The 14,578-nt window shown below is 41.3% G+C and overlaps 1 protein-coding gene across 4 annotated transcripts; it reads left to right on the forward strand.

Annotated features, from left to right (window-relative positions):
* Positions 1-429: 429 nt before the first annotated feature.
* Positions 430-14,578, forward strand: MAEL (maelstrom spermatogenic transposon silencer). Of its 4 annotated transcripts, none has more exons than XR_007903154.1 (13): positions 430-684; positions 1,306-1,392; positions 3,540-3,642; positions 5,472-5,627; positions 5,967-6,008; positions 6,892-7,019; positions 7,783-7,837; positions 8,182-8,323; positions 9,527-9,589; positions 10,164-10,293; positions 10,497-10,575; positions 11,384-12,568; positions 12,644-14,578. XR_007903154.1 is itself a non-coding variant. In XM_051779568.1 (12 exons), exons 1-12 carry the CDS (start codon positions 553-555, stop codon positions 11,461-11,463), a joined length of 1,197 nt encoding a protein of 398 aa, XP_051635528.1. In that variant the 5' UTR covers positions 430-552; the 3' UTR covers positions 11,464-12,604. The 4 variants fall into 4 exon arrangements, 1 of the variants encoding a protein (XP_051635528.1); XR_007903155.1 differs by having other exon boundaries at positions 10,497-10,545; XR_007903156.1 differs by lacking the exon at positions 430-684 and adding an exon at positions 1,014-1,222.

The raw sequence follows: 14,578 nt of genomic DNA on the forward strand, positions 1-14,578 counted from the left end.
TGTGGCAGCCGGTGGCAAGTTCACCATAGAGCAGGATCTTAGGGAGGGGGTGGTTGGTCCTTCATCCTAGAGATGTGCCCTGCCCAGCACAGCTGTGTTCCCAGCAACATGGCCTCAATGCTTGTGACTGCTGCTTGTTCTAGAACAGATGTATTGGTCACATAATCTGACCAGTGGATGTTTAGGATTGTACAGAGGCAGCATTGATGGAAGCGTTCTAGGAGACGCAGGTGGTGGCGGGAGATGACCCGTGATTCAGATCCGTATAAGAGAGTAGACAGCATTCTGTGATTCTGTGATCCTTAGAGCTTGTTGGCCGCTATCTGTCGCATTGATTAAGTCTTCTTTCTAGGAGAACGGGCCTAGGGCGACCCTGACTCAGGACCGCTTTAACAGCCCGGGTTCGCAGCAGGCCGGGGGCGCCGCCCCTCCGGCCATGTCGGGTAATGGCGGCCCCGCCCTTGCCGCCAAAACCGTGAGGGCACCGCCCCGGCGGCCCCTCAGGAAGGGACGCGCTGCCCCACCGCGGCGGGAGAGGCCGGAGCAGGAGCCATGTCACGGCGCAGAGGCTCCGTCAGCCCCTTTTTCTGCTTCGTGCGCGACCAGCTGCCCGAGCTGCGGCGGCGGGGGCTGCCCGTGGCCCGCGTGGTGGACGCCATCCCCCACTGCCGGCAGGCGTGGGCGGTGAGGGGGCGGCGAGCGGCGCGGGGAGGGCGGCGAGGGGGGCACGGTGTCAGTGCGGGCTCTCCGGAGGGTCGGGTCGGGGTCAGTGTGTTTAGCATTTCAAATGGGCACCCTGAGCGGCCTCAGGGGGGTCTCGCTGTGCCGCCCTCCCCCTCGGCTGGCGGGGCGGCCCCTGGTTCGTGTGCCCTGGAGAGTAGCATCCCTGGCTGGCAGGAGTAGTTCCAGAGGATCCCTAGTTTGTGGTAGCTCCAGAGGATCCCTAGTTTGTGGTAGCTCCAGAGGATCCCTAGTTTGTGGTAGCTCCAGAGGATCCCTAGTTTGTGGTAGCTCCAGAGGATCCCTAGTTTGTGGTAGCTCCAGAGGATCCCTAGTTTGTGGTGTGGCACGGCTGGCCTGCCCTCACCTGGAGATCCTTCCAAAGCACGTGCTCGCTTGGGTGTTTGGAATCCAAGCTTACTGTGTCCTTAGGAAAAAAAAAAAAGCTACTGGGAGTGTTTTGAGTCAGGCTTGGCACCCTTCGATAATGTCCTTTGGAAATGTAAGAGTAATTTTTTTGCAACATGGAGTTTGTGGGGCCACAAGCACAAGAAACCTTTTTATAACAGTTCATTTTCCTTCAAGTCACTGACAGAGGAAGAAAAGGCGACATACCTGGAGAAGGCTCGTAAGTGGAATGGAAAGAATCGCTCTCAGAAAACTGAGAAAGAGGTAAGAGCTGAGAATGGGACACCCTTCAGTAGCTAAACCAGGAGGGCGGAGTAGGTGGGGTTGCGGTTTGGTCAGCTGGGCTGCTGTGGAAGGTCCCCTGCTCTCCATAGCCTCCAGCCTCTGGAGGTTATGGCTGCTGTAGTAGTTCATACCATTATGAAGGTTGTCCAGAGAGTTGTTCTGGCTTGAATTGAAGGATAGAATGCTCCATACCTTTTTAAACCAGCACGGCTAGTTCCTTTGGGCTTTTTTACCCAATAAAATGTATTTCTCTAACATCCTACTTTGATGTTTAGCAGTGTTTTGCAGTGCCTGACATAACAGTATTTTCTTTTTTTAATTTATAATACTGCAAAATGATATGACTTCTGGTCCTAGGTTCGTGTAGCTTTTGAGTGTCATTAATTCAGGTGTTTCTTGCCTGATGACCTGAAAGCACATCTTACAGGCGGCTGATTTGTTGTTCTTCAGTGGCTGTGTGGTGAACCAGATCAATGAAATGTTGCAGCCTGTGCACAAATAGAATAATTGCACTTTGCCATTATTTCTAGGTTGGTTTGGTTATGAAGAGACTGGTAATGCTATGGTGGAGGACAATATAAAGTAAGCAGTTAGGTTAAGATGAATGTGGTTGTGGTTGGAAACAGTGGTAAACACATCACCACTTCTGCTGTTTACTGTCTTGAAAAGGTGTGTGTATCCCTTTTGTTTGTTTCTGTCTGTCTCTTTTCCTCTCCCAGTAGTTCCCTGAAGCAGAGTTTGGTTCAGAGTTTGAATTATGTGAGGTGTCAGAAAACTTAATTTTATTCCAGTCTTGGCTGGCAGTGTAAAAACTTTTGTGTCAAAGGCAAGAGCCTGATTGAGTAAATGGATAGTAGTGCATTTACTTCTTCATGCTCTATTACTAGATAATGACTATGAACTATGAATTAGTGGTGAGGATAAATTTCAGGACTTTAAAACACTTCTGTGATGCTAGAGAATGGCAGAATATAGTTTGGAGTAACTGGTAAATCTGGATTAGTTAAATTGGTCAGTCTAGACTAGTAGGGGGATGTTAGGCAGTGTTTTCTGATTTTTGGGGGCCTGCCAGTTGGGGAAGAAGCTGTTTAAAATATGATGATCATCATGTTATTTAGCAGGCTGAAAGTATGTGATTAATCAAACTCCATTTCTATATATCATAGAAAACTAAGTGCAAGTCATAAATGGAGGCTTCTCTATTTCATTCCACAAGTTGTAGCATTTTAGAAGTCTGTAATCAGCAAAAGGAACAGTTGCTTTACCAAAATAAAGAGCACCATTGTTACTGCGTGTCAGTGCAAAGAGGGAAGTGTGTGTATGTGAGATGCTGTGTGATCTCAGTTTATTTATCATAGCCCTATACAGAGACAGCTGTTTTGTGTAATGAAAGGTTGTGTTCATCTTTTGGAGAAGACCAAAGCTTACTTAGATGGGAATCATCCCTCATTTTGTTTTAAGTAATTCAAACTGATAACCAGTTAACTTTGGCTGAGATGTTTGTCTGGAATCAGTGCACCTGAATGTGGATGTTATTCCCAATTTGGGTCTTGAATGACTGATTTCTGTAAGGCTGCCAGGTTTCTCTTCCTGTCCTATTAAAAGCTTATTGTTCCTGAATGGATTTTCACTGTTTATGGGAATGCATACCCCTCTTCCTTGCTCTCTGCTGGAGCAATCTGATGACTTCCTTGTGGCTATATGAGCTTTTCATGAATTTGTTTCTGCCCAAAGGCAACTAACACATGTGCCATGGGCTTTTATTCATAAACCTTAGGGGGAAAAAAGCTTTTATTTCCAGTTTGAGGAGTTCCTTGCCTGTGATAAGTGGTTGAACCTAAGAAATTATTATTTTTTTTTTAATTACAGTTGCAAATTTAGCTGTAGTTCTTTAAAGTTGTAGTGAGTTGACAAAGGTACTGAAGAGAAATATTGCCTTCCTGGCTTGAAGGTACACAGGCACTTTTATATAAACTGCAGACTTATTCCACCTAACCGTAATTGTTATAGTGGATGTTACATTTTCCTCTGATATAAGGAGGTGAAGGACTTTATTTGGAGTGAGAAGACTCTGTGGTGTTTGTTGTTTTTTGGTTTTTTTTTTTAAACTTTCTCATCTTTTCCAGACACACAATCTGGGTGATCCAGTTCCCGCCTCTCTGACCCAAAAGATGCCCAGTGTTACTTCTTTGCCAGATGCCCTTGCTATGTCTTGGAATAATGATCAGGGTATGGTAATCTTAAAGCCATTGATCCTCCTAGGTGAAAGTTTGCCTTCTGTGGATGTTCTCAGTGGTACCTATACAAAGGATGTTTACATTTAGCTAATAGCCATCTGTGCCAACTGCTCCTTTGTTTTAAAGTATTTTACTACTGATCTATAAGGTAATATACAGTGAAGTCATGGAAAATGCCCCTTTCCCCCCCAAATTCCTAAGAATTCTGTCTTCTGGTTTTTTTTTAGCTTGATGGGAGTATGACCACTAATAGTTTCTTAACAGTTATTTCAAGTTTTTTTTTAAGAAAGAAAAAGTAATTTTTCAAGTCCTTTATGATTCTTTTTAAAGGGTGAAGAGTTATTAGATATCAAAGTTCAAGATTTGTAAGGCAGAGGTATTAAATAAAACAATGGCCTGGTCTCTTTGGGAGAATAGAAGAGAGGATGTGTACTTGTGGTGCCTTTATAACATCCTGACTTGCTTCCTTATTGAAAGAACTCTGGAAAATGAAACCTTCCTTATCTGTACCCCATCTTCAAATGGATTGTTATTTAGTGGAGCAAGAAGGTGTTTTTTTGATAGAGGGCAGAACTTAAAGATAAGGAGTAAATGTCTGCCTTAAACTTCAGTGAGGACAGTATGTGACAGTCGGGGAGAGAAGGATTAAGGTGTGCAGTGAAATATTTTTTTATAATTGGATACTTTTTAAATTAGTAAATGATAAATTTATTTCTTAATGTTTGTCTTGGGTGTTCTTTGCCACTTTCTTTGGGAGCTCACTTGGCAGAGGAGAAGCAATCCTTTTAATTAGCAGACTTCTCATCTTCCTGCCCCACAAGATTACTACCAGCTCATTTAACTTGTGTAAGTTACTAAATTGAGCTTGGGAGGCTGCTTTGCAGATATTGATTTTTTTTTTTTTCCCCCCGCCCTTATTTTCCTTAAGTGCAAAGAGACCTATCATTAAAAGGAATAGTAGTTCCTGTTGGATTCCAGGCTTCTTGAAAACTTGTGGGTTTGGGGGTTGGCTTTTTTGGGGGTTTTTTTAGTGGGTTTTGGTGGTGTGGGGGGTTTTGTTTGTTTGTTGGTTTTTTGTTTTGTTTTGTGGTTTTTATTTTTGTTGCGGTTTTTTTGGTTGGGTTTTTTTGTTTGTTTTTTTTTTGGTTGGGGTTTTTTTGTTGGTTTTTATTTTTCCTTAGGTTTTTTTGGGGGGGTTGGGTTTTTTGTTGAATTTTTTTAGGAGGCTTTGGGGGAGAGTTTTTTGGGGGAGTTGGGGTATTTTTTGGGAGGGGTTGGGTTTTTTGTTTTGTTTTGGTTTTTTGGGGTTTTTTGGGGGGGTTTTTATTGTTGAGTTTTTTTATTGTTGGTTTTTTGGGGGGAGTTTTGGGGGGGTTTTTTAGGGGGGTTAAGGGGGTTTTGGAGTTTTTTTGGTGTTTTTTTTTTTGGAGTGTTTTTTTTTGGTGGTTTTTTTTGATGGGTTTTTTTGGGGGGGTGATTTTTTGAGGGGAGATTTTATAGGGGTTGTTTTTTTTCTTGTTGGTTTTTTTAATTGTTGAGGTTTTTTTGGTGGGGTTTCTTTGGGTGTTTTTTTTTTTTAGTGGGGTTTTTGGTTTGGTTTTGCTTTTATTGGTTGGTTTTTTTGCCTGATCTCTACACACAGTAGCATCTATGGAAGGTGTGCTAGGACTACTGATACACCTGACTCTTGCATAGAGATTAGTTACCTTGTCATCTTGGAAAGATCTGCATGTTTTATTTGGTTGTTACCCTACGTCACTCAGTCATGTGCTGTAACCTCTGGAGGCTCGTGTGAAAATGGTTTTGTTCTTTTCCTTGCAGCTGTGGTTACAGACATCTTCTACTTCCTGGACATTTACAGCCATGGCAGGCTGCCATCCCAGTGTGAGCTGCGCTTCCTTCCTTGTGAGATTGGGTGTGTCAGGTACTCCCTGCAGGATGGCATCACGGCTGATTTCCATCACTTCATAGAGCCAGGTGAGTTCCAAGAAAGCAGAGATGGCTTCAGTTGTCAGAACTGCAGGAAACTTCAAAGAGGGTGGAATAAATCCAGGAGGACCTTCAGATGTTTGTGCTTTATATTTCGTGTGGAGGAATGTTTCTCTTGATTGGACCTAAACACACTGTGCAATGTACTTTGTTTTTTAATATGCATAGAGCTGAAAATAGCTCTTCCAAAAACAGTTGTGGCTCTTGTACAAGGCCACAAGGGAAGATGAAACTGTTTCCTTCTGTGTATGAGGACTGGTGTGTAGTTGAGAGTTAAGAATCTGTCACTGTGGATGTTGGATGATGACTGTTCTTTTTCTCCTGCAGAAGCACCACCACGTGGTTTTCGGTACCACTGCCAGGCTGCTGGTGAGTGTCAGTGGGGAAAAAGAATGATATGCAAAGGTGTACAGTTATAGATTCAGCTTATCTGCCCTGTAGCCAAGTGTTTTGTAAGTCTGCAGTTTCTCCTTCTGGGAACTTGTCAAATTTCAAAGAGAAGAGATGTCAGAGTGGCTTCTCACAGTCACCTTTTATATATTTCTTGTACCTGCAAGTGGCAGAGCACTTCACTCAAAATGGTTTTGTCAATGCCAGAATTATTTGTATCCTGTTTTCCTATTTTAATGCAATAGTAACTGCAATATGTTGTTCTTAAATGGGACAACTTTTCCTGGCCTACCAAGCCCGTCTGAGCAGAGTGTCCTTTTAATAGTCCTTGTGTGTATCTTCAGCATGAAGTGCTAATTAATGACGGGGTATCTCAAAGATGCTGGTTTATATTTAAGCTATATTTTGCAACTTTATCTATATCAACAAAGTTAAAATGTTTATGCCATTGTTGTGTCTGGCTTGGCCTGCCGCGTTTCCCTTACGACTTTTAGTAATGTTTATAGATTCCTAATTGTTTCTGTTAGGGCACTTCCTCCCCTTGTGTACAGAGGGAACGAGCTTGGCCTATGTTTTCCTATGTCAAATACTTGGATAATGGCCTTTTAAAAGGGACAGGAGTGTGTGTGTGTTTGCTCACAGCCCAGACCTGCCAGGCTTCTGCTGACAGAAGCAAGGTTTTGATAGCTCTGATCACAGACATTGCCAGTGGAGAAGAGGAGGAGTGTGTGCTTGTGTGTATACATATATGTATAGAAAAAGATAGAAAGGAGGAGGGAGCTGTATCATTTAAGGAAACAGGACTTTGGCAACTTTTTGTGTTTGTTTTTTTTTCCTGCCCCCCTTCCCTCTCCTCCATTAGGTGCTGAAACTCATAAGATCCCTATATCTGGATTTCATCTTCCACGTACTTGTTACGCAGTTGTCTTGCAGGAACTCCTTGAGTTTGCCCAGCCAGCCAGAGGGGTCCAGCCTCGCTTTTTCTGCAGGGTATGGCCAAGGTCGAAGTAAGATGCTCTAAATCTAAACTTCTGCTTTCACTTCTGTTGGATGACTAAGAAGATACTTTGCTCTAAAACCTGATCAGTGTGCAAATGAGTGGGAAAAGACACTCATGTCCAAAGTGTCCCAGTTCCACGCAGGAAGAAATGGCCTCTAGAAGCTAATCTTTTTATAAAGCAGAGACCTAATTTTCTGTCTTCTTATTTTCAGCCTGTGCTTCTGGCTCTAGCCTGCTGATGAACAGGATTTGTTGGTCTCTGACATTGTTTTGACTTAGGTTAAGGGCTTTCTAAGATTGGCTTAAATTAAATGTGCTCAGTAATAGCCATACAACCCTGCTTTTTTCAAGGGATGTTTTTCTGGTTTTGTGACTCCTTGCCCATGAGAATACCATGGCTCTTAATTTTTGCTCAAGCTTCATTTGCCAAGGAGCAAAGTAAAATGTTAGGATTCTGAGGTGTTTAAGCTTCGTAACAGGTGTATTACATTTCAATTCCATTCAAGGCTTATCTTAGTCCTGAGGAAGGTTGGGAGGGTCAAGATCTTGGGCTCCATCTGTAGATAGAGGGCTCTGAAGAGATATGCATGAAACTTGGCTCCTCTTCGAGATAGTTTTCAGGAAGAGTGTATATTCAGTCACACAAACAGTTTTGGTTTGGAGGTGACTTTTTCAGGCGTAGTCAGAAGTTCTGCAAATTGTCAGAATTCATACTGTGCTCCTTGGAGGTGACAGAAGTTTCCTTCCCTCTAGTCTAACGACAGATTCCAAATTAACTGGTGCCTCGGTCGAATGGCCACCGTAGCAGGTAGGAAATGCATCATTTTTGCCCTTCCTTTTCTCCCCCCCTGCCCCCAGAAATAAGGGTTATGTAGTCATGGATGGCTGTATTGGTCTGAAAATCGTGTCTCAGAGTTTTCATAGGAGGTGGTCACCTACTTTGAGTGCTTCTTCCTCTTAGTTTCTCCCTGTCAGTGGAGAAAGCCCACGTTGCTGGGAAGCCAGGTTTTATGAAAAGTACTGATGGAATAACTTTGAGCTTTGATGCTACAGTAAGAGGCTGGGCAATAAACAGGGACTGACTGAGAAGTGAGCTGAGCAGAATGTTCACTGACTCTTGTTCTCCTGGCCTGGATTTTCACTGCACTGTAGGCATTGAGAGCTCTCTGCAGCTTTTTGCTGTAGAAGACCTGATAGTAGAACTGTACCTGAAGAAATACCTAAAGGAGCCATCCAAGACATGGGTGTCTAGAAAACTAGATGTCTGCCTGTGGGATTTCTCCAGTAACACCAGGTAAGTTGGGTGGTTCTTTGTGTAAATATGTGTTAGCATGTCCTGGTGCTCTGCAAACAGCTTGTGTGCTGCTAGGCCTTCCAATCAGAAATGCTTCTTGTCACATCATGAGTACAACTGGAAACAAAAATTACTTTCCCAGAAGAAGTGTAAAGACAGGTGGCGTTTTAATGCTGAGTCTGAGGCCTAATTTAAAGGAGAGGGGTAAAAATGGGAATAAAATACATTGTGGCATTTAACTGGAAATCACAGAAGTGAGAAGATTCAGACTCTTAGAAGTGTGATTTGATGGAACCTGGCTGTTGCTCATCAAATGCTTCATGCTGCTGCTGTGATGAGGGACAAAGTATGTTTGCCACTGATATAAATCAAGTTCTCAAGCATAGGATTAAGCTAGATCCTATTTTTTTTTTCTTCCAGAAGAAATGTTCTTTATTACACAGCTGGAATCCTATTTACTCCATAGGATCTTTACTTTTTTTTCCCCCCCTATGTCTTCAACAGTAAAGCTTTTCCTGCTTTCACATTCTTCTGTGTTGGTGCCAATACTGATGTGTAGCTTGCAACATTGCAGGAGCCTATTGGGTGATGATGCAGTTAATTTAGAAATAGACTAACTTTTCCTCTGCTGCTGTTTTAAGAAAGAACCAGTAATTTGACCTTAAATTTTAGTGAATTTAGAAACCACATAAATGATTCTTGGAAGTCTGCTTGGAATATGGATTTCAAGACCTATTGGGTTCATGGGTGTCACTTTGTCTTTTTGTAGTCAGGTAGTTTTGCATTTCCACAGGTATCTTCACACTAGAAGAAGAGTTTAAGGAGAATAGAAAATTGTACTCTAAACCACACATTTGGAGAGGACAGTGACAATGCTTATGCTATGAGAAACTGTTTCACATTAATGGGAAACTTCAAATTGTTACCTTAAAATTCCATTTGTCTCTCAGGGTTGTCTTTTCTCCCTGCCCCCCACCTCAGCACAGAGCAGGTTGCCTGATAACCAGGCTTTTAACTCTGCATAAACTACTTAGGGCACAGCTATTGAACTCTACTCCTCTGTGAAATTTTCAAGGTACTACATTGTCTCTGTGACAAAAAGATAATATTTTTAATATTTCCTCCTGTTCCATCTGACCAACTATTCATGTTGTTTCACAACGTAAATGCTTCTGAAATGAGCCTGAACTTTGTTTCATGTAGGTGCAAGTGGCACGAGGAGAACGATATAATCTGCTGTGCTTTGGCATCCTGTAAGAAAATTGCGTGAGTATTGCTATGGAGTCGTCTCCAGGGTGGTGACTTTTTATTCTGTCACTGTTACAGAGTAGAGAAGTGTCAGTTGCATTAGAGTTCACTGTTTTTCTTCAGAGGTTTACTGTATGTGGTGAGAAATTCTCAGCATATTCTAGTATATCTCTACTTTGCAAACTTTTGTGCTGCCTTATGTATAATGTAGAGTTGTAATGTCCTGTTACCTTTTTGGTGTGGAGAAGGGAAAAGTAAATAGATGGGAAACGAGGAAATGCCATTTGTGATCTCAGTCAGTAGTAGTAGCAGCACTTAGAGAGGCAATAATGAATAGTCTTTCATTCTGAAAACTCTTCAGGTGCTGCTGTGTGTTGCCTTTCACAGTTCTAAGTGCTGCATGTGGAAGTGTGGGGAAGCAGTTGTTTTCACTGTGTGTGTAGTTGTAGAATAGGCTGGTGGTCTTGGAAGGGTACATCTGCTCTGTGCATCTCAGGTTGCTTTTGTTTGCCAGTTGAAGAATTCGAAATGCTGTCCTTACATACAGTCCTCTTAGCCAAACTTTCCTTGTTTTCTTTTTTTCTGGATCAAGTTACTGCATCAGTAGATCTTTAGCCAATGTGTATGGAGTCCCACTAACAGCAGCTCACCTGCCTCTGGGAGTCTCTCATTGTGATCAAAGCACAAGTACCAGGATTGTGAAACTGGATGCTGGTTGTCAGGTCAGATTCTTTCAGCTGATACCCTGATTTATTTCTAGTTCATTTGAGTGAGCTGTTTTCTCTCTGGGTGCTGTCCTTTGTGACATATATATATTGGGCAGACTGGTGGGTTTTTTGACCATAATTCATGGGTTTCGTGTGTAGTGGTGTATACTGCATTTTAGAACACACATTTCATTTTGAATGCTTATTTCTTCATACAGAAAATGAGAGCTGAGAGTTCTGGATATGACAGACCTTTTGGTGCTCCAAGTTGGGACCGTGAGTTTATCCCTTCTAATCGTGAGTTTGAAACTTTCACATTTTTAAGGGAGAAGAGATATTTAAACTTAATCCACTTATTGCTTTTTCAAATTTCTGGGTTTAAATGTTGCTTGTCAGTGGCATAAAGCTTGCCCAGCTCTGCATGGGCTGTGCTTATTCCTGCATGTGGATTTCACTGAATTTTGGAAGACACAAACATGAAGAGCTGCCATTTTCTTACTGGACACAATCTTAGAGTCAAAAAAGTCTCTCAAAATTTAGCTTTTCTTACAAATGTTGCTCTCTGATGTATACCCCCTTACTTTTCTGCTACATGAAGTCTGTTCTCATATGCCTAGGTGCTTTGAGGCCAGGGCCATCTTGGAAATACTCTCCTTGCTCTTAAATCAGTCCATGTGCAAACTCAGCCAGTCTTTGTTGCAAGTATTCTGTCACAACTCAGTTTATAAAACTGCTCGTTTAAAGATGTCTTTTTGAAGTCAGGAGTTCTTTACTGGAAGGCACTTGAGCTCAGTTCCTCTGGGCAGTTCATGGCTCACCTTCAGAGGAACAGGATCAGGTTTGCAAGATAAATAACTGTAAGAATTCTGAGTTTGCAGCTTACATTCTTGCTCGTAAAGATCTGCTGAATTAAACTCTGAAACTGTTCCACTTATAAATCAGGAGATCTTACGGTCTTGGTGTTTGTAGAGGGCACAACCTGTCTTAACTGTTTGTATTAGAGCTATGGAATAGCTTCAACTCCACAGCATATGAAGAATAATTCCATTAGTTTATGCAAGCTGTAAAGGCTGATTTGATTTGCAAACTGTATTTACTCTAATAGGTGATTCTCCATGTGGTGTGAAGACTTCCCTTGGTGTGAAAGAAGTGTCGTACAGGGAAGAGGAGTTGCTCCATTTCTGAAAAGTTCATCTGATCTATTCAAATCTTTCAGTATTTGAAAATCTTTTTTACATTCAGGACTGATTTGCTTTGTTTCCCTGAGAAAACCAGTAGTAGAGACTGCAGTTTTTCACCTTCTGTGCAACCCTTGACAGTCCAAGTTCTTGTTAGAATGATAAAACTATTGACTGGATTTAAAGAAGATAAACATCTTGTTTGTTATCTGCAGAAAGACTTGTTTTGGAGGGACCTGGCAGTTGCATCTTCAAAAATACATGCCCTACTATTTCTGTTTCTTAGTGAGTGGAGAGCAAATTCAAGATTGATTAATCAGTATAATTGTGTTGGAAGAATTCTTTGGTGGCAATATGACTGTAAACAAGTGCTTTATTTCTTCTGCAATAACCTTGTCCTCTTCTGCATATGGAAGACAAAATTTCAGTGTATAATAGTCTCTCTCCAAAAAATGATGCAGGGGGAAGCATTGAAGGTATGAAGGGGAATTTAAAGGTACAATAGTCCTGAAGGTTTCTATAATTGATCAGTTCTAGCCATGAAGAATTTGAGTGGTCTTTCAAGGCAAGAAAGCAGACTTTGATATGAAGTGTCCTGAAAGAAATACTTTGGCAAATTTATTTTATCTATTAATATTCTTAGAGGCACAGACTATATTGTGTACATCACAAACAAGGACAACTTTTAATTTTTTTTTAAATTTGCATCAGTTTTCATTTTAAGAAATGCATGTCCCTCAAAGTTACAGACTGGAGAGAAGTCTAAGTGTTTTGGGGGGTTTTTTATTTTTTTTTTGAAAAGAGTATCAAATTCAAACTGATACATTTGGCAAGATTAGCCTGGCTGGGTATATACTAATCATAATTATTTGAGGGCACATAACAAAAGTGGGAGACTGATTAACATTCTTCAGGGAAGTTAGTTGTTCCATTTTATGGAGGTACAGTTCTGGGACCAGTTCCCAGAAAGTTGTCTGAGCCTTGTCCACGTGTATTTAAGCAAAGGATTCTCAGAAATATGATCTTATTTTTTTTTTTAGTTGTTTCTACGTTTTGTTCCAACAGAGGTCCAGCTTTGAAACACTATTTCCATGGCAACTAACTGTGTGAAGGTACTTATTTCATTCCTCTGTGAAGGTACTTATTTCATTCCTCTGTGAAGGTACTTATTTCATTCCTCTGTGAAGGTACTTATTTCATTCCTCTGTGAAGGTACTTATTTCATTCCTTCTAGGTACTGAAACTCAAGATTAGGTGGTTCATTCTGTTGAAGACCAAAAACCTCAACAAAACTGATGCAAACAAAACACAAAACCCAACTAAAATAAGAGGTTTATTTGTGGATAAACTCAACCATGCTGATCAGTGTGTCAAAAAAGGCCAATTGCTATTTAAGTTGGAAACCTGTTACAACTGCTGGAAGGCCAGTTGAGGCATTTCTTCCAGTACTGTAGGATCACTGAGGCATTTCCATTCTTCTTACCTGTTTGCCCCATCACTGAATTTCCATGTATTATTCTGTATTTGCTCCCTTTGAGGCCGCTGTCCTACCTGCTAATTTTCACCAAATAAGAGACAATAAACCTCTAGGACTGAAATCCACCCCTGGAGCAGCTGGGAATGTTGTACCAGGACGAGTGTGTCTATCCAGTAGTGCTGAAGGCTTCCCTGTGTTTGTATGGAGTTGTTGAAGTTCTGAGTTTCGTAGTTGACAGTTCAAAACATACAACTGTAATCTTTGAATTATTTTCGGAGTTCAGCGTTGCAATAAAAGCTTCCTGTTTCAATTCTTACATAGAAGAAAAGCCTTCAAAAAGTATTATTAAAATACTCATTCAGAGTCAGGTGCACAAACCTGGGAACATTTGTTGTTATGCTTGATGTGTTCTGTGTCAAGGCTGAGATAAAGAATCTGAGCAGGAGTGGAGAAATACCGTTAGGATTCCTCGTCATATCTGTACCTTATCACCTGTAACTTAAAATAGCACATAAGCTGTAGAAGATCTAATTATATGCAGCAGCAGTGGGCTGTTAACTGGAGCAGTAACTCTTACTGTAATAACCAACAACTTACAGTGGGTTTTTTTGTAGTGAAAACCACAAGATCTGTATAATTAGAGTAAGTACGTTCACTTGATGTAACCCATTTAATACTATTATTCTGCATATATTGAGGGAGATCCCTAACAGCCACTGAAGGATGATAGAAAATTCTTTCATTTTGGAGCTCTGCTTCCCTGGCTGCCTTGCAATTTGAAACTCTGTTTGGTTTCTCAAAAAATAGGTTCCGAAAAATAATTTCTGAAAATAAATTCTTGAAAAATAAACACAGTCAGCTAATGCTTCTCTCCATTAAATAAAGGAAAGTAAAGATGAGGGAAAGATGGTGACTTACAACTTTAGCACACCTCTTAAGTGCAAGGAATAGGACTGGTAAGGCACAAACTGTGGGTCACAACCAGGACAAAATTCTCCCCACTTGTATGACAGGATTCTCAAGGGGAAATAAAACCAAGTAAAGGCAGAATGGCCCTTGAGCAGAGTTTGAGTGATGCAGCCTGGGAGCTTTGAACATGTCCTTTCCATGTGGTAAAAAGTAGCAGTGATGATACTCTCTGCATGTGGGGGTGTAGGTACAACATGTATTGAACTGGCTGAAGAGTTGGTTTTGTAAACAAGGCACCTGATAGATTCTATCAGACCTGACTTTCTGTCCTGTTAGTGTAGGTGCTCATTCCCATGACAGGAATGGGTAAAAACCATCCTGGTTTTACATACACGTTGGAAAGTTACTTGGTGTTTTTGTTCTTATAACAATAGTAGACAAATGGTTGAACTATGCATTGCTACTCTTTAAAGGTTTTGACTGGAACAGTTGTTTGAGGGTTGTGAAAGCAATGGGCTGTGATGCCAACTTTGCTGATCTAGTGTGTGGCATCAGTGTATTGACTTCTTAATCACATTCTTTTACATTCTCTTCAGAGTAAGTAACTGATACTGAAAAATAAAGTGTGTTAATACAGAGTAAGCAGCAGTTACTGGTTCTGTGTGTATAAGCTGTGAATTAACTGTCACTTGTGCATTGCTGGCTTGTCCACCCTCTCCTTTCAATAAACTGCAGA

This window comes from Manacus candei, unplaced genomic scaffold (genome assembly GCF_025592945.1).
Source record: "Manacus candei isolate 608988 ecotype Guabito, Panama unplaced genomic scaffold, ASM2559294v1 h1tg000014l, whole genome shotgun sequence".
NCBI lineage: Eukaryota > Metazoa > Chordata > Aves > Passeriformes > Pipridae > Manacus > Manacus candei.